At 41.8% G+C, this 19,276-nt stretch overlaps 1 protein-coding gene across 8 annotated transcripts in view; it reads right to left on the bottom strand.

Annotated features, from left to right (window-relative positions):
• The window catches only part of FLNA (filamin A), a 1,106,834-nt gene that overhangs the window by 457,657 nt on the left and 629,901 nt on the right, over window positions 1-19,276 (bottom strand). For all 8 annotated transcript variants that reach the window (XM_044080337.1, XM_044080332.1, XM_044080334.1 and 5 more), the window contains 2 exons: window positions 12,864-13,126; window positions 7,277-7,874 (listed from right to left, as the gene is read on the bottom strand). In XM_044080337.1, coding sequence (XP_043936272.1) covers window positions 7,277-7,874; window positions 12,864-13,126 — 861 coding nt within the window. The remainder of the gene's footprint in view (window positions 1-7,276; window positions 7,875-12,863; window positions 13,127-19,276) is intronic.

Below are 19,276 nucleotides of genomic sequence, written 5' to 3'. Positions count from 1 at the left end.
GGAATCGGTGAATATGAAGCTAATTTAACACTGAAAGCTGGAGTAAATGTAACCCAGTTCAAAGCCATTTTTGCATTCAGAAGAAACTGCTGTCATGTCCCAATGACAAAGGAACAGCCTGCATTGACAAAGGAAAAATGAAATGCAGAATCAGTGCATTAGGATTAATTATAAAACTTAATGAAATACGACTACTTTGGAAAAGAGGGTTTTAGCACGACAAATTTTTGATATAAAATTACATACAGCCCCCATCCATTTCACCTGGTTAAAAACATGTTTATTTCTATACAAGCCGTGGCTATTCTTACCCAAGAAGAGTGAAGCCATAACTGATTTTAGGAGAATCCCAGCCTCATTTTAATCCAGAGTATTCCAACTGTTATACAAAACTACACTTTAGTCCACAAAGATTCCTTCTACAACTGGATAACTATACCAGTACACATTACACTGAGCAGGTGGGCTTGCAATAATTGGTCTGCCAGTTTATCAAATTGCTACACACACAATGTAAATTTATACCAACTGGTAGAAAGTCAAAGGCCAGTAAGGCTTGGGGATTGCCCATGAAGTTTCTCCAAAATTAACATTTTTAAGGAAGTTTCCCAGCCGTCCAATTTCACTTACTGAAAAAGCACTTTGATACCAAATTTTGCCTGATTTTAACATTTTGGATGTTAACCGACAAGACTTGCACACAGATGTACTTACTCAAATGCCTTTAATTCTAACTAACACTCATGACTACTATTAGAAATGGAATTACTTGTTGGGCAATATCCCCAAGTTTAAACAAAAGGGCATCCTTTAAAAAGGATTCCAATTTATACCTACTCAATACCTGAACTGGGAAATGTTAATTGTGTGCAGCTGACTCATTTAGTGCATGGAAATCGGTACATAAAACTGCAAAAGGAGTTTTAACTGCTGCAAATAAGGTGCTATACTCAATACATACCAGTCATGAGTGCTATATAGGTAAAGAATTTATAACTATTACAGTAATAAAAATATGAACACTTTTGTATACTCACAGTAGTGTACAAGTTACAATATTTGAGTTTTGTCACTGAAAAAGCAGAAAACCAAGGACCAATTCTATAGGGAGGGAAATACTGGCAAACCATGCCAGTTACCCACCAGCCTTGAATGATCTGAAGAGTGCTGAAAGCTAGATTCAAGTTGTGCATTTTCTGTATTTTACCTTTGACAAACATGGAGTTTAATGCAAGCTTTAAAAAAAAAAAAAAAGTAAACGCATTTATTGCACAAGAGCAATTTTCACTCAATTTGAGTAATAGATACGTCTGAAGTTAGTGTCATAATAGGAAAAAGCACTTAAAACTGGCTTTCATACTGTTGATTAGTTTAGTCTTATTTGCAGCCTCAGAGTAGAACATACTAGAATACCAGAGATTAGGTTGCAGTGTACATTAAGCCCAAAATGAGATACTTGCACATGTGCCTTCCATGCTAAACAGATACAGATGGGGACAGGTCGAGATTCACCCATTCCATTATATGGGTAATGTGCAAGACTAAGAATTTTCAAATGCAGCTTAATTTGTAACTCTGAAAGGGAACAGACTGTCCCATGAATGGTCCTTTCCCCAGCTTCCATAAAAATACATAAAAGCACTACCTACCTTAACCATACCATCTACATTTTTTCCTGTCACAATCATACATTTAGAACACATCTAACAGGTTCTCAAATTCAACTCAACTTTGCTTATCCAGCAGCTATAAGCACTTGAGCCCCATCCTGTGGTCCTGGCTTTGATTCAATCAACTTACTACAGCTGTCTTACCAAGTCAGTTATAATGGTGCTCTTGGGTTGACCCTTGAAAGGGGACAGCCTTCCCATTCATCTGCCCCATCTACTACACTGTGCCTGCATTCATTATGGCTAGACCACAATATGCCATCTCCTCTGCACATGTAAATATTTTAGTTGGAAATTTGACGCAATGCAAGGGAATGTGAAAAACTGAAATGCAACAGTCAAAATAAGTCTCATTAAAATAACAGGACTTGACTGAATGCGGTTAAACAGGCCATCCAGCCAATGAACTCTTCCTTCCCATTTGGAAAAGCTTGTTCAAAACATGGCACAAAGTGGAAAGTAATCTCTAGGCTTTCATAATTTGACAGTTCCAGTCAGTGGATCCTCAGCATCTATTTGTTTCAACAGACCCTTATTACTTGTATAATAGACCTTTTCTTTCAATCTTCCTCTGCAAACATTGTAGAGGCTTGATCACAAACACCATCCTCAATGTCAAGGTCATACCTGTTCACCTAGGGTTTCACTTCCTATTCACTTTAATATTGCGTAAACTTGGTATGCAGGAAGGGGGGACCCTTCACACTTCTAATACTTGCCATAGAATCCTGCCTCAGACTTGAGAAAACAAACATTGGACTAAATATTTAGCAACCATAGATACCCAGTTTCATAAAGCACCATGCAGCTTCCCAAAGACTTGCTATGTTCAAACACTCCCAAATCTGAAGCTTCACCAGTAACTGGTCTGGTGAAATTGCTACATGACAAATTAGATAGATATGAGTGGGGACGGGTTAAAATTTTGTAGTTACTACACTGGAGGAATTATGTCCCATCACATTATCCCCCTATTGTGTGCTCTACACAGTCTGAAGGTTAATTCTACGTACACACAAAGGTCTGCATACTTAAAGGGCCCTTCATGTCCACAGTTGGGCTTATTTGTAGGAACAGATTACCTGATGGGACCTAGTGGGAATGCATGCAAAGACTACAGGTTGTTCCAAGGACTTGTTTGGAAATTTCGGGCAGGGTTTCCTTGGTTTTCCTTCCCCAGTGCTTTGGGATCAGTTCCAAAATCTGGTAAACATTACAGAGGGCTCCTTAAGGAAATCACAGTACATGTATAAATGGGAATTCGCCCTTCCTGCACATGTTGTGGGGTCCTGCATTGGTAGTAGCAGGGAGTGTGGGGTATGTGGGGGTACAGGGGGCTTTACCACTGCATTAAGTTTAATAAAATATGAGTAACATTGTTCCAATATTTAGTTTGACATGCATAAAGATCACGTTAAATGCACACCATAAACAGTCTAAAGCATATGAAGAGTGAGCCTATACAAATTTAACATCTTGCACATGGCAATTTTTACATTTTGCCTACAATGCCTAACTGGTACCCATTTTACTACTTAAATGCATAGTTTTAATATTTGGAATAAATTAAGGTCTCTGCAACTTCCACATCTACTTGGATCGGAAAACACTCAAGGATGAAGCTGGTGCTAACTGCACCTGCAGCACGTTATGTCTGGGTAGTAGCAAAACCCTGAGCAGTCCAGTAGTGAAGGATAGTAAAACTACCCATTTATACACTGCAATTTATTACTGCGGTCCCATTTAAGTGGTACAACAGGGAAACTGCTTGCCTGCACCTCAAAACCTAGACCCTCTTAGGACATTTAAGCTGCCTGTGCATATCCATGGGCTCCCCAAGAGTTCTGACCATCTTGAGCAAAGGGACAGAGGTCTCCACTAAATTACCCATCACAAAACATGAAAATATTCTACACACAAAACTGCCCATGTTTAACTTTAAAACATGGCTAAACCACCAGAGAAGATAAGCAACGGGGACCAACCTGGTAAATCCAACCAATGAACTGGGGTCTTCTGACCCTAAGGTGGTAGAGTTTGACAATGCTGCAGTACCTCTTCATTACTGAACAGTCAGGATACAAAAGCAGGGCCTGGATAATGCATTGCATCCCCATGCATTCAGCTACATACAACCAGCACAGCCCTCCCAGAATGGCAAGCCACATTTAATCCAGCTCTTTTCTTATACCATCCTTCATATGAAGGATCAGAAGGCTTCTCCCAAAACAAGGTTACCCAAACCAGACAACTGGGCATATTCTCCATCAGTTAAGCAAAGAAAGGAGATGCAATAGCACTCTGCCTTGCAACCAGATATGGTCTCATCTACCAAGTCACTTTCCAGAAGCTGGTAAAGTGAGCTGAAGATAGACATGCTTCAAGTACAGAAATAAAAGGTAAAGTCTTTTACTACACTTGTGTAACAGCCCAAGTTACCCAGCTTCATGCAGTAGTCCAGGGTTTACATATCCTCAGTCACCATATGCATACTATGCCTGAGCAAGTCACACAACCAGAAAGTACTACCAGGCTGATGAACTGGGTCCTGTGATCAGGCCATTACCCACCTAGCAAATAAACTTTACATGTGACATTTAAGTGCAAACCAAGCCATGCTATATTCCCATTACTCCAACTTAAATACCTTTGTTTTTCCCCCTTTAACTGTTAGGGAGCTGACTTTCTCACCAAGTTAGTGCCTTAAACATGATTACGTCAGACTTAACTGCAAATATCATCTAACTTGCTGTTTAATGCAAGGTTAACTGTAGGTGCTGTTGACTTACTGTTGTGACCATTTAGGACATACCCAATGGCCTAGCTCACGTCTGAAAGTAAACATTCTGTTAACACATGGCATGACAGTGTGGGTTATACAACAGCAACCCAAAACCCTGCCACAGGGGAGGAAATTAAGGAACCCACATTTCAATAGACATTTGTGACAGGTACTTTAAAAGCAGCAGCACTCCAAACTGTTTTGACTACACCCCTTGACATGCTAGTTCCAGAAGACGAAACCTTCAAGCATGAAGTCGGCACACTGTCATAACCTTTGATATTAAAGTTTTGTTCTTCCAGTGAAAAATGGATTTTACATCTTGAGCTCTACAAAATGACAGCTACAAACACCTCTAAAGAAGCCAGATAACATGCAACTGCATACTAGTGATATTTAACTGCGCAACCATATGCTTAAGATCACATGGACAACCCATTTCGAGTTACTTTTGTAGAGTACTTACTTTGAGGTCCTAAATTATGCAAACTTTTCATATTTCTGCAGATCACCCAAGGGACATGGACAAAACTGCCTTTTTTAGGCAAGGCAACTACTTGTGCAACAAAGAATGCTGCGGTTTAGGTTACAGAAATTGTTCACAGTACACTGAAATGCACTCCAAAAAAAATTCACCTGGGGAAGGGTCCTTGTAAGACTTTCTACACTTTAAACCTAATGTCTGTAGCTTCACTATCAAAAAGCTCAGGATGCAAATGAAGTCTAGTGCGACCTTTCAGAGCATTCAATAAAGTCATTCAAGGGTCAAAGGACCCTTGAAAAAGGAGAGGGAAAAATTGCACAACATTTACATGCATCTGTGTTTAAAATCCTTGCTACAAAAGCTTTGCTGAGAGCGTGCTGGAAAATTAACGCCTTCCAATTCTGCTGACATTTCTTTTGCTACTGCATTCCAATCTGATGAGACACCAATCTACAGCATGAGAATGTATATGGAGGGAGGGGAGAGCTCACAGCAGGAATAAAAGGAGACGTGGTTTCCAAGTGTCTGAAGTTTATTCAGGATGGCACCTACAAGTAATGTGGGAGACTGTACAGCAAAAAAAAAAAAACTTGGTTTTCATGTACATTACAGAAGCAATTACAATTTGACACTGCCCATATTTACTACTCAAAATAATGTTCCATCTGCTAGGCCACAAATTATCCAGCCAAGTAGTGCTCACAACTAAGACACCTACAGAAGTGGTGCAACTTAATTCCATTACCTCATGCTCCCAACCTCATACAACTAGTAGCTGCATGCAAAGCCAGCCAGATGCTGGTAATTCTATTACACAAATCATTCACACAACAAGTTCCAGCAACTAAGCTTGGTCACAGCTGTACGATTCTGTTGGAAAAACACTATTCTGAACATGTTCAAAATCCAGACCCCACTGCAATTTACTTTTCTGCAACCCTCAAAACAATTATGAAAATGAAATTCCTGAACTTCATGCTCTTAGCCTTAAATGAAAGGTTAGATTCCACTCAACTACTTATATTAATGAAATGTGACTGACAACTCCTAGAATGTGTGGGAAGGGGTAGTAAACAGTTAAAAGAAAATGGCTTCAGCCCTGCACATAACCTTGTAAGATGTCCTTGCAACATGGATAAGGAAGCATTGCAACTGTCTCAATACATATGGCAATCTACTTAATGTTTGTTAAAAAGATCAGCCTTTGTCAGGAATTTGCAGACACAATGTTTAGTTTCAACACTGCACCTGTAGCTTACCAAAAGGAGTTAAAATGTTAAATGCACCCCCATCCCACCCCAGTGGGAAATTTTAAATTTTTAGTGCCCCACAATACTCTACAGCTTGCTTAAGAGGGATGCTTAAAGCTTACTGCATTCAGCCACTGATGCAAGACTACTAGAACAGAATTCCATCTGCACTGTTTAGCAGCAAGCCAGGGGACAGGTCTCAACAGCTAGGAAGCTACACATCCCCACAAGGTGGTGGGGGACAAAGATACTGAACCTGGCAAAGTCAACCCCTGTCCAAGCTAAATGGTGGTGTTCTAGGTAGTTACAGAAACATTTCTCAGAGTCAAGGTGGTGCTTCTGTGGGAGGGCAATTTGCCTGAGAAGCCTCAACTAAATCATCTTCTCCTCCAAGGTGCAAAGTTCAATGCATTGCTAAAGTTGAGTTTTGAAATGCTTTATCCAACTACAGTCTGCATGCATCCCAAGTACAAGAGGGAGGTTGTGCAGGTGGTCTAGCCCCCCCCCCCCCCCAAAAAAAGTTTTATTGAAACTGGCCTTCTGATAAAAGGAGTCAAATTGATGTTACCCCATTCTGGATTGGGCTCCTTTTAGGAAATTGTCTTACCAGAAGCCACTTTTGCAAAACTATTCATTTTTTTGCGTATGCATCAAAACACTAAACGTTACCAACATACCGAAATAAAGTTCCAAAGAAAGTGAACGTCTGTTTCTCAAACTATTTGCTCTGCATCTGCCCAAACCAAACACCCAAATATGTATGCATTTTTATATATCAAAAATATCTTGGCACCCAGTTTAGCAAGACTGTCTCATACACTGCAGTTTCACAGATGGCTGCGCAATTGTAAGTCTTACCCAATAGTTCAGAGCAGAGAGCTCTATAAAAATGTGCACTGAAAACATGGCTACTGCACAGTGTTCTAACTGCATAAAGCCACTGAAGGCAGCTAAAGTACCCCTTTAGCCAACACCTCAAAATCCATTTCATCTACATACAATGGACTCCAGCAGAACTACAGCCCAGCCAAACAATGTAGTTAACTGAACAGCAATAAAAAACCCACGTTTTAGAAAAGACAATCCTCACCTTTGCCTTCTACTCCTGGGCCGTACACCTTGACTGTGCTGGTATCTACAGCTGGCTCCACCTGGAGCTTGGCAGGGAAGTTTGGTACCATCTGGCCACCATATTTTATAGTGATTGTGTACACACCAGAGTGTGATGGAATGTAGGTTATTGTGTACGTGCCATCACCATTTTCTTGTATATGTACTTCTGCTTCCATACCAGAGTCAGAAATGATTTCTATTGTGAGCTCAGCACTGCCTGCATTTGAGCAATCCACTGTGAATTTCCCAGCTTCTCCAACCTTGGCATGCTCCAGGCCTGGCCCAGAACACTCTACTTTTGAAGGATCAAAGGAAGACTGGACTACAGCTTTGAAGGGGGAGCCTGGAATGTGGGTGTCTGCAAATAATATGTTAATATTGTACTCTCCAGCTTCAGTGGGTAGGTAGGAGACTGAGCAAGTGCCATCGCCATTGTCCAAGCATTCAATCTTTGCTTCACTTGGGCCTTCAACTGTAAGGCCCAAGCCACCTACACCAGCTCCCTTCGTGTCAATTGTGAATGGCGCTGGGCATCCAACTGCAGCACCTTTAAGTCCGGGGCCATGAGCTTTCACCTAGGAAAGAGACAAAACTTGTTTAGGTAAAAAAATGCAGCAGTACAGTAAAAGCCGGTAAAGTACACTTATCAAAAGTACAGCAAGAACAAGCAGTACAGGCTGCACAGGACTATGTCACTTAATGGTCAAGGTTCACCTCATTGCATATGGAACTTTGCTTCCTGATGACTCAAACATTTACTATAACAGACGCAAATGCTTCCATTCACTACCACACCCAGCTCCCTGCTTATTATCTACGGTTTTGCTTCAAGTCACTTGGAATAGCAGTCCAAACAGCACCATAAAGGCATGTATATGCAAAGATTCAAGAGTTAACCTTCAACAAATGCTTCAGCTGCTCCATATTTAGGGTCAAAACAGCAAAGGGTGCAAAAGTGATGATAATCCAACTAGTAATCCAAACAAATCACTTCGTAGCCAATATCCTCCAACCTTAAAACACCAATTTTATTAACCAAGTTCACGACGGAACACAAGAATATAGTTAAAGTGCTTTCGTCAACAGACTTCATCAGAACTGTTTCTAATGTATAAAACACTCATATATAACACAGGTCATTCAATTAAAATTAGTCATGTGCAGTTATGAAACTGCTCTTAAAGGAAAAAAGTTCCATAAAAATGGTTTATCAATGTAAACCGTTATAACAATAAAATCCACTTCTTTGTAATAAAACTGCTTTTTAAAAACCTTAGTGTGTAAATCTAAAAGGTAATTGTAAAACTAAAACTAGTGGAACACAGTGCTTCAAAGTACAACTAAATGCTTAAAAAGGTTATAGAATGTTATAATTTATATGCCCTATGTTTGAGCTCAGGTTTAATACTAACACTGTCATTAATCCCTGGTGGGACCGTAGCGTTTAGCTCAAGTTTCCATCTAACCTCAGCCCTTAATTTATTATTCCAGTCTCCACCTCTCATGTCCATGCCCACCACTTCAAGTATGCCAAACAAAAAGGAGTGATCAGGATTTCTATTAACATGTTTAAATAGAGCATTATTCTCATAATAAAGGGTCTAAAGAATGCATTTCAGCATATACTTACAGCAACTGTACACAAGGATTTTGACACTTGTCTACACGCAAAAAAGATACTACCTTAATAAATGTCTGAGGGAATCAGTTAGTACATTTCATACAAGGATTTTCTGCCACAGGCAGGCACCTGAACAGCATTCAAGTAGCATGGTACATCCCCTCCAAAAAGAACAGTCCGATATGAATCTTGTCATCTTAAGTTGATTTTCTACAGCTACGTAGCAACAAATGAGCTTCAATGGCTTTATCAAAGGCATGCCCCTCCCATCACAGGGGAAAACCCAGACATCTTCCAAAGAAAGCTTCACCTTAAAATGAGTCAAATGAGTATGCTTAGGAATAATCAAATATTGAAGAGGGCTACCATTTTATGATTGCTCAGACTGCCAAAGCTAATAGAAACTTTTCTTCTCCAATGCAACAGATCAGCAGCACATAATAGTCAGGGCATGGCAGCCAGTGCTTCCTGTCAGTGGTGGGAATGTTGCTGCAGACATTCCATTTGATGGCAGAATTGGAAAACTACTTGCAGAGCCTGACCACATCCTAGAACACTACAGCATTCCTTTCAACACTGCTGCTTAGAATCTGGTTCTGTTGGTCTCAAAGCACTTGTTTGTGGCAGAGTTCTTGTGGAATGCTTCAAGTGTTTAATGACAGACATCCAAGGCAGCTGGATTGGATGTCTAGTAACAAATACATCCAGACCATCCATCCAGGTCTTCCCTCCAACAAAGGTAATCGCAAGAGAAATGAAATTAGCCATATGGCAAGGGTACATTTAGAAAATGTTTTACCTTGGCATGAAAATAACCAACTACTTCTGATAACCTATGGTCCTTGGTCCTGCTGATATACTTCCAGAGCAGTTTAGGTTCATACATAAAATAAAGAACCTATTCCAGTGGGTTACGAATTAGACTCGCACTCGGGTGAGGAGTGGATGACTGGCTGGGGCCTAAAGTTACTTGGAAGGTGGATCTACCACTCTGCACCTTGCTCTTTGGGCACATTCTCCTTTTAGATATGCTCCACTTTGCTTCTTGCAGAATGACCTTTGGTTGGTGGCTGTTCAGCTCCTGAAATGATTCAGAACTTGTACAGGCAGTAGCTAAAAGGCTTGAAATGACTTGAAGGGTCTTCAAATTTTTGTAAGCTGTCTTGAGAGGGAAGGCAAAGAGTATACTTAAAACACCATAATGTTTCAGGATGTTCCTTTTCCATTGGAAATAACCAAGACTTCCTTTCTGGTAGCAAGGAAAGGTTAAACAGGCTTGGTGTAAAACAATTTCTTTTGGCAAAAAGTAAATAGTGAACAGTGCACCTTGCCTAGGTGCACTTCCTATACAATTTATCTTCCTTAAGTTTGTATGCTGTGAATTCTCACTCCTCTGACTTGGGTGGGGCAACTATTCATCCAAAGTACTCATGCAAGATTGGTTACCGCTTCCTACATATAGGCCAGTATCCTAAGAAAAGGATTACAGAAATTCATGCAAATGGATCTAGTCTTAACAGGGGCTTCATGGGAAGCGTTAGAGGCCCAGGGGAGAACCTTACTACAGCAGTGCTCCTACTTCAGTAGCTGTTGTATGGCATGCTACTCAAGTGCATATAGGACCACTGTAAGACTGCAATTCCTTATATGGCGGGAGGGGATCAGCAGTCCTGCTGTCTCCCCTATCATTGGGTGAGAGACTCCATGCACTGTAAAACAGAGTTTGTTGCACACTGCTCTGAAATAAGGATACACTCAAGATGTTGCTGCCTCACAAATGTTTAAAATCAAAATATGAGGGAAAATACCCTCCCACAGTTAATCCCCTACTCCTCTACATGTTGACAGCTTTACCTGTAGGGTGGGTGAAGCCATTAAAATCACACTCATTGCAGCTCTGCCAATCCATCCCACCACTTGTCTTCACATGTACTCTGCCTTCACTACACAGATATGAAGACCTCAAGGCAAGTCCCTCCAGTAGGGTGTTTGGGGGACGACGACCAGGGATTTGACAAGGACGGGACATGTGGTTGGGATAATTAGTCCAGTTGAAGTGGTTTAATAGTACTTCAGCAAATTACAATCCTATGGAGATGGTGTGCTTTACTACAATGGCAGTTATCAGAATATGTAAAAATAAGCTGTTTAGCTAAGTGGCCCTAACACTGCACAGTAGCAGTGGTTCAAACTGAAGCTACCAACTCTGATTTGACAGCTGTTTAACAGGTGTCACCTTTGATGCCCAGAATGCTGTGATTTTGTTTCACTGCTGGGTGCTTGGATTCATATTCCGATAAGACACTGGGGGGGCATGCATTTACTGAACAGCCATCTGTCGGATGTTCACACACACACACACAGACAGACACACACACAGACACACAGACAGACACACACAGACACACACAGACAGACACAGACAGACACAGACACAGACACACAGACACAGACAGACACACACACACAGACACACAGACACAGACAGACACACACACACACACAGTAGCAGTGGTTCAAACAGACAGCTACACACTCTGATTTGACAGCTGTTTAACAGGTGTCACACTTTGACAGAATGCTGTGATTTTGTTTCACTGCTGGGTGCTTGGATTCATATTCGATAAGACACACAGACAGTCACACAGACACATAAACAGACAGACACACACACAGACACATAGACAGACATACGGACAGACACACACAGACACACAGACACGCACACACCCAGACACACACACACACAGACACACACAGACACACACACACACACAGACACACACACACACACAGACACACAGACACACACAGACACACACAGACACACACACACACACAGACACACACACACACAGACACACACACACAGACAGACACACACAGAGACACACACACAGACACAGACACACACAGACACACACAGACAGACACACACAGACACACACACAGACACACACACACACACAGACACACACAGACACACACACACAGACACACACACAGACACACACACACAGACACACACAGACACACACACACACACAGACACACACAGACACACACACACAGACACACAGACACAGATACAGACACACACAGACACACACACAGACACACACAGACACACACACAGACACACACACAGACACACACAGACACACACAGACACACACAGACACACACACAGACACACACACAGACACACACAGACACACACAGACACACACAGACACACACAGACACACACACACACACACAGACACACACAGACACACACACACACACAGACACACACAGACACACACAGACACACACAGACACACACAGACACACACAGACACACACAGACACACACAGACACACACAGACACACACAGACACACACACTTTACATATTCAGCCATACAAAATTTCTTCAAATCTGTAGAATCACCACCTTGTAATTACATATTCAGCCATACAAAATTTCTTCAAATCTGTAGAATCACCACCTTGTAACTCCCCTGAACAAGCCACAGGCCCAGTGGGAATAACTTAAAATTATCCAAGATACTAGAATTTATAAAATGACCAGAATTTTGCCGCTATACTCTACACAGCTGTGCACTTGGAAGGCTTCTTTAGTGATTCACTGACATTAAGCCAGCATACATAAACAGCAGTTGAAAGCTTTCTCCTGTAATTTCTTTTACAACTCATCATTCTGCTATTAGTATTTTAAGCATCTTGCTTAGATAAAGTCTACCTTTTATGGTCTGTGCAACATTTAGTAAGCCATGCAATAAAAGCACATTAAAAAGGAATATCATGCTGCTGTACATCCGATTAAAACCACAGTTCTAACTACCATAGAGTAAAAAAAAAAAAAAAACCACACCTCTTCATCACTGCAGTGCCCTATGCATTAAACAGCATTCACTTTTTCACCTTTTTTCATTACCTTTGAAGGATCAGTAGGAGAGACTCCCTCTACCGGGAAAGGGCTGCCAGGCACAGGAACTCCATCATAAGTTATTTCTACCTCATAGGATCCCTCTTCACGTGGGATGAATTTCACAATGCTGTTGTCTGCACTCAGTCCAGGCTCCACCTTGCAAGGAACAGACTTGTTTGTGGGACCCACAATCTTGGCAGCAACTTTGCCTTGTCCTCCAGCTCCTTTAGACTTTACTGTGAACTCCTGATCCTTCCCAACTTCCACCTCTAAAAAAAAAGTGACGGAAAAGCTTTATATTAAAAAAAAAAAATGTTCGACTGTCACTATTAAATAGTTAAGGTCAATACTGGACTTCATACTTTGAGTAAATCTAACTATTCAGAATAGGACTTGCAACAAATCCATGTATAAAATGGATCTTGCACCAGCCCTTAAGATGTTTTTAAGGCATTCCAAAGCTTGCACAACACTACAGACCTATTACTTAAGTGTCTTACCTTCAACTACTTTTCTACTACACCATTTCAGGAAGGGTCAAGTGTAGAACTGCTGCTCAATGTGTCGAAAACCTAAACGTAATGTATATATAACTTTTGAAAATATGTTTTGTAAATTGTTTTATAATAAGTTAGTACTACGTGCTAAACGCTGGTATTGCTTAGGACTAATATTCAATGTGCATCATCTTGGAGTTTTTCTCCCCGGGCTCCGCTGAAAATGGACCTATCCAGTTGGACTATCCGGGTCAACAAATGTAAAATACTCAATGCTCTGATAAGAGGGCATTTCAACTCTTCTACACATGGCAAGAATGTGTTTCCACAGTTCCAAAACACAGTCATGGACTACAAAAACATGGCTGTAGATGTGATTTGCTGCTCTACACATTTTTACACTGTCAGAAGGTACTCCAATTGATTTATGCCCAGAATTATGATGCAGCTACTCAGTGTAGCACCGATACAACACACTAGCTGACACTGCAATGAATCTACAAGTTCCACTGGTAATTAGACCCTACAGTTTTCATGAAGACTACATGCTATACATGCACAAGCAATACAGATAAATTATACTATTCTGGCAAGGCACAGTAGTTTTTGGAAAACTGGTCACTTCAAGCTACCACCTTTATTTGAAATCAGAAAACTGTCCCCCCAGAGTGCACTTGCTTTCCTACAGAAGGATCTTCATATGTAACAGTATGACTTTCCACATTTCTGTCCTAGTTTCCCCAAGTGTACTCCACGCTGAGGATGAAAAAAAGTCAAAGGGATTAAAGATTAACCCCCCCCCCCCCAGTCATTTACAGCTACACTCTTCCCTTCTCAAACCTACTGGCCTGTTGTCTTAATGTGAAGACATTACAATCCCTGAAAGCGACAAATTAGTGAAGCTCTGTTAATCAGGAAATGACATGGGGGTACAGGATCTGAAGCTTTCAAACCTGTTTAAAACATATCTGCCATTTCTTCACATTTCTGCAAGACTTTTAAACTCGTGTTACCCCCTCATATTTGGGTCCTACAACACTTGCCAAGGATTCTCACACTACACTACTTCCATTCCCAGTGAACAAGAGTTCACACAACGCAATTCAGCTGTGCATCCAAAGCACATTATGGGCAAAGTATATTTAGTGCTAGTCCGCTTTCTCAGTTTTGGTGGCAGTGGATGGATGGGTGATCTGTAAATTTCAGCCCTTTTCATTTTGGACAAGAATTGCATACTTAAGTGACAGAAAAGGGAGAATTTGCAGGCTTAAGACAGCAAATGTGGTGCACATGCTCACAAGAAACAAGGGAAATGCTACCATTTTTATGACTCTTCAGAAAAAAGTACAGTTTTGTACCTACCATAAATGTAGATGTACGAAGATCCACATTGCTGCAGTCCTTACTTATGGGTAGTCCGCGGTCCTCGGTCGGCCCGAATACCAAAGTATTAGGCTGACGTCGGTCATGGGCGCCTAGAACTGACAGAGCGTCAGGGTATAAAGGCGCATGACCGACGTCATATCCTCAGTCTTTTCTTGCCCCAGATGTCAGAAGGCCAAACAAGAAAGGCCACAGTCAAAAACAGAATACCTCCCAAAAACATGCCCAACAACAACCGTCACCTAAAGCATAGCACCCTGTTAAACTACAGTGGGGAAGGAGGGAGGGTAAATTGGACTGCAGCAATGTGGATCTTCGAACATCTACATTTATGGTAGGTACAAAACTGTACTATGTTCTTCATCTCACATTGCTGCAGTCCTTACTTATGGGTAGAATCCCAAAGCAACGGGAAAGGGAGGTTGGTAAAAATCATAAAGCATTAGGGGCTGCTAAAATGCCCTGTAAAATTGCAGTGGCAAATCCAGCCCTAGACTTAGAATAGAGAGGAAGGTGGTAATGTTTAGAAAAAGTATGCACTGAACTCCAAGTAGCTGCCTCCAAAATGTCCTTTGTAGCTACCCCTCTTAGAAAGGCCGTGGAAGTAGCAGTAGCCCTAGTGGAATGAGGCCCGATTCCAGCCGGAATCTCCTTACCATGATGGGAATAACAGAAAGAAATACAAAACCCAATCCATTTAGAAATAGTTTGTTTTGAAACAGGTTTACCCTGTGAACCCAAGGCAAAAGAAACAAACAACTGCTGAGACTGTCTGAACTCCTTGGTTCTGCTCAAATAATAACACAACTGCCTGTGAATATCCAAAGTATGCAAAATTCTCTCCTTTATTTTGGGGGTTTGCATAAAAAGTAGGCAAATGAATAGTTTGGTTTAAGGCCACACTAGAAACCACTTTAGGCATAAAGGAAGGATTAGTACGCAAAGATACCCTATCCTTATGAAAAATCAGGAAAGGCTCCACTGCCATGAGGGCCTGTAATTCAGAAACCCTTCTTGCAGAGGTAATGGCCAACAAAAAAGCAGTTTTCCATGACAAATACTTTAACTCTGCCGAAGCTGCAGGCTCAAAAGGTTGTAGAGTAAGCTTTTCCAACACAAAATTGAGATCCCAAGCAGGAGTAGGAGCTCTACGTGGGGGTCTTATATTCTTTGCCCCTCTAAGAAATTGCTTAAACAAAAGGGTGAGAATAAAGGAGGGTCACAATCATAGTGAGCAGAAATGGCTGCAGCATGGACCTTTATCGAGGAGAAAGACAAACCCTTGTCCAATAACTCAGTAAGATATTGAAGAGCAACACTTAAATCAGGTTTGGAGACATCAAAGTCCTTTCCTTTGCTCCAAATAAAAAATCTCCTCCATTTATCAGCGTAAACTTTCCTGGTACTAGGCCTCCTGGCCTCCAAAATAACATTCAAAACTTGTTGTGGAAGCTGAGACCCTCCAGAGTCTAAAACAGAATATGCCAGGCTGTTAGATGCAGAGACTGAATCTTGACATTGAGGAAGTGATTGTCCTCCTGTGACAAAAGGTGCGGAATCAAAGGCAGAGGCCATGGAGGTTCTCGTACTAGACTCCTCAGTAGTGGGTACCAGTGTTGTCGAGGCCAATCCGGTGCTATCAAAATCATGGTTGGCTTGTCTTGTCTGGCCTTCAAAAGTACCTTGGGAAGAAGAGGCAGAGGTGGAAAGGCATATACATGCAGATTGTTCCAACTGAATGATAGAGCGTCCACCTTCCAAGCTGTGTGATGAAACATTTTTGTGCAAAACTTTGGCAACTGGTAATTTAGTGGAGAAGCGAACAGATCTATGTCTGGAGTTCCCCATAACACTGTCAATTTTGAAATACATGAGGATCCAATTTCCACTCGTGAGGATCCACTATTTGTCTGCTCAACACATCTGCTAAGGAGTTCTGTGCTCCTGGTAGAAACCTTGCTTGAAGATTGAGGTGTAGATTGAGAGCAGTTTCCCACAAAATCATCGCTTGCCTGCAAAGAGGGTAAGAATGGGTTCCCCTTGCTTGTTGATGTACCACATGACAGTAGTGTTGTCTGTTTGAATCAACACCTGCCCTGGGTGAAGTAAGTCTTTGAAAGCCATCAATGCAAACTGGACTGCTAACATTTCCATCAAGTTGATATGCAAATGTTGGAGTTTGACAGGCCACGTGTCTTGCACCCATTTTCCATTGAGGTGTGCTCCCCAAGCCTTGTCCGAGGCATCTGTCGTTAGAATCTGACTCGCCTCTGGCCGGGTCACAGAGTCCCTTGTTTAGGTGACATTCCTGAGCCCACCACAAAAACTCCTTCTGAATGCAAGGTATTATCTGAATGACAGTGTCTAGATCTTGGCAGTGCTGTTGTCCATACATTTTTGAGATACCATTGAAGCTTCCTCATATGCAATTTGGCATTGGGAAGCACCAGAATACAAGATGCCATGAACCCCAAGGCTTGAAGGACTGTCCTTGCAGTCAGCCTGGACCGTAGAGATATTTGATGAAAATAAAGAGAAAGGCTTCTTTGTTTGTCCGGGGTCAAAAAGGCCATCTGGGAAGCTGTATTCAGTCTCACACCCAGAAAGCACATGTCCTGAGAGGGTACTAGACTGGACTTTGTTTCGTTCACAGAATACCCTAGGCATCTTAACACTGCCATCACATACTGTAGATGTTGAAGAAGTTCGTCCTTTTCCTGTGCAATAATCAGGCAATCGTCCAAATAAGGATAAATCTGTATTCCTCTTAGTCTGAAAAAGGCTATCACTGGAGCCAGAACCTTTGTGAACACTCTGGGCGCAGTAGATAAGCCAAAGGGCAATGCAGAGAACTGATAATGTAAATTTCCAGTCCGAAAACGCAGGTACCTCCTGCAACTGGGCCTGATAGGAACATGAAGGTAAGCCTCTGAGATACAGAGTAACCATCCAGTGATCTTTTCCCAACAGAGGTAAAAGCTGTTGTAAAGTCAGCATCTTGAACTTTGGAATGTCCAGATAAGTGTTGAGGATAGATAAATCCAAAATTGGTCTCCACGTGTTCCCTTTCTTTGGAACTAGAAACAGGCGAGAATAAAATCCTAGGCCCACTTCTGACAGAGGAACTGGCTGTATAGCTCCCATTTGAAGAAGTAAAGAAATTTGTTTGTGAGCCTCTATCCTTTGCCGGGGAGGGACGTCTGGCATGCCCTTGAAAGGAGGCATGGTATGGAAATAGAACTTGTAACCTCTGTTTATAATGTCCAATACCCATTTGTCCTGGGTAACTAAATGCCAATTTTGTTTGAAAAGAGCCAACTTCCCTCCCAAAGGAGCTGCCAGGCAGGAAGAATCTGGCAGCTGAAAATGCAGGTCATTGGGCCTGTTTACGAAAGGACTGGCCCCTGCCTTCACCAGCAGATTGAGCAGGCGAACTCCATTGTCTCGGCCTGAAGGTACTCTGAGCTCTGCCCCTACCACGCCTAGATCTACCCCTAGACTGAGAATCAGAAGAAGGGTACGTCCACCCCTTAGTAGGCCAATTTCTACTAAACTTTGGAGGTTGTACCTGCAAAAAATCTTTAACAGTCTGCATAGACTTAGCCTTGTCTTCCATTTTCTTTAAGACTGACTCCACAGGAGGACCAAACAAAACTTCAGATTGTAAAGGGGCATCCAGAATTCTAGACTTAACATGCTCAGACAAATTCTGATCCTTAAGCCAGGCGTGCCTACGAATAACTGAACCAGTTGCAGCCACCCTAGAAGAAGCCTGTAAAGCATCAAAACCACATTGCAAAGAGTGCTTTCCCACCTGTTCAGAAACATGCACTAAATCCTGCAATTCTTTACACTCTATGCCCTCTGCTAAAGCATCCACTTTAGATCTTAGCTGAGAAAGGAGGAAATTCTGATACTTCAACATATGAAACTGGCAGTTCAAAGCTCTCATCGCTAAAGTAGAAGAGGTATACACCTTCTTACCCCATCTATCCAAAGCTCTAGCTTCCTTATCCAGAGGAACCGGATTCTTAACAACAGAGACTCTAACACCCTTAGGTCCCTGACTAATAGTTTCTGGGTCTGCCCTAGGACTCTTACACAGATATTTATGAGCCTCAGGCACCCTATAATACCTGTCAGGTTTAACTGGAGCAGGAGGCACAGAATCCGGATTAAGGGAAGCCTCCGAGAAAACATCCGAAACATCCAAAACCGGAGGTATAGCTAAGGGTCTATGCTGTGGCAAAAACAAAAACTCCCTGAGTCTCTTCCGTGAATCAGAGTAATCTTGTCCTTCCCACTTAAAATGCTCCCTCATGGAATGCAGAGTTTCTGAAAATGAAAAATCCTCTGGAGGAGAAGCAGAAGGAGTGGAATCCTCTGCATCAGAATCAGAATAAGGAGGGAAATCTTGAATGTCTTCAGCAGAAGACTCAGAATCATCTGAGGCCTGCTCCAAACTTTCCAACTCTGGCTCCATCCTGGGCCTCTTATCAGGAGGGGGCATAGAACCTCTAATTAAAGAAATCAAATCCT

The sequence above is a fragment of the Protopterus annectens genome, chromosome 8.part0, assembly GCF_019279795.1.
Source record: "Protopterus annectens isolate FY-2018-M chromosome 8.part0, PAN1.0, whole genome shotgun sequence".
Classification (NCBI taxonomy): Eukaryota; Metazoa; Chordata; order Ceratodontiformes; family Protopteridae; genus Protopterus; species Protopterus annectens.
This window is presented reverse-complemented; position numbering and strand designations above follow the sequence as displayed.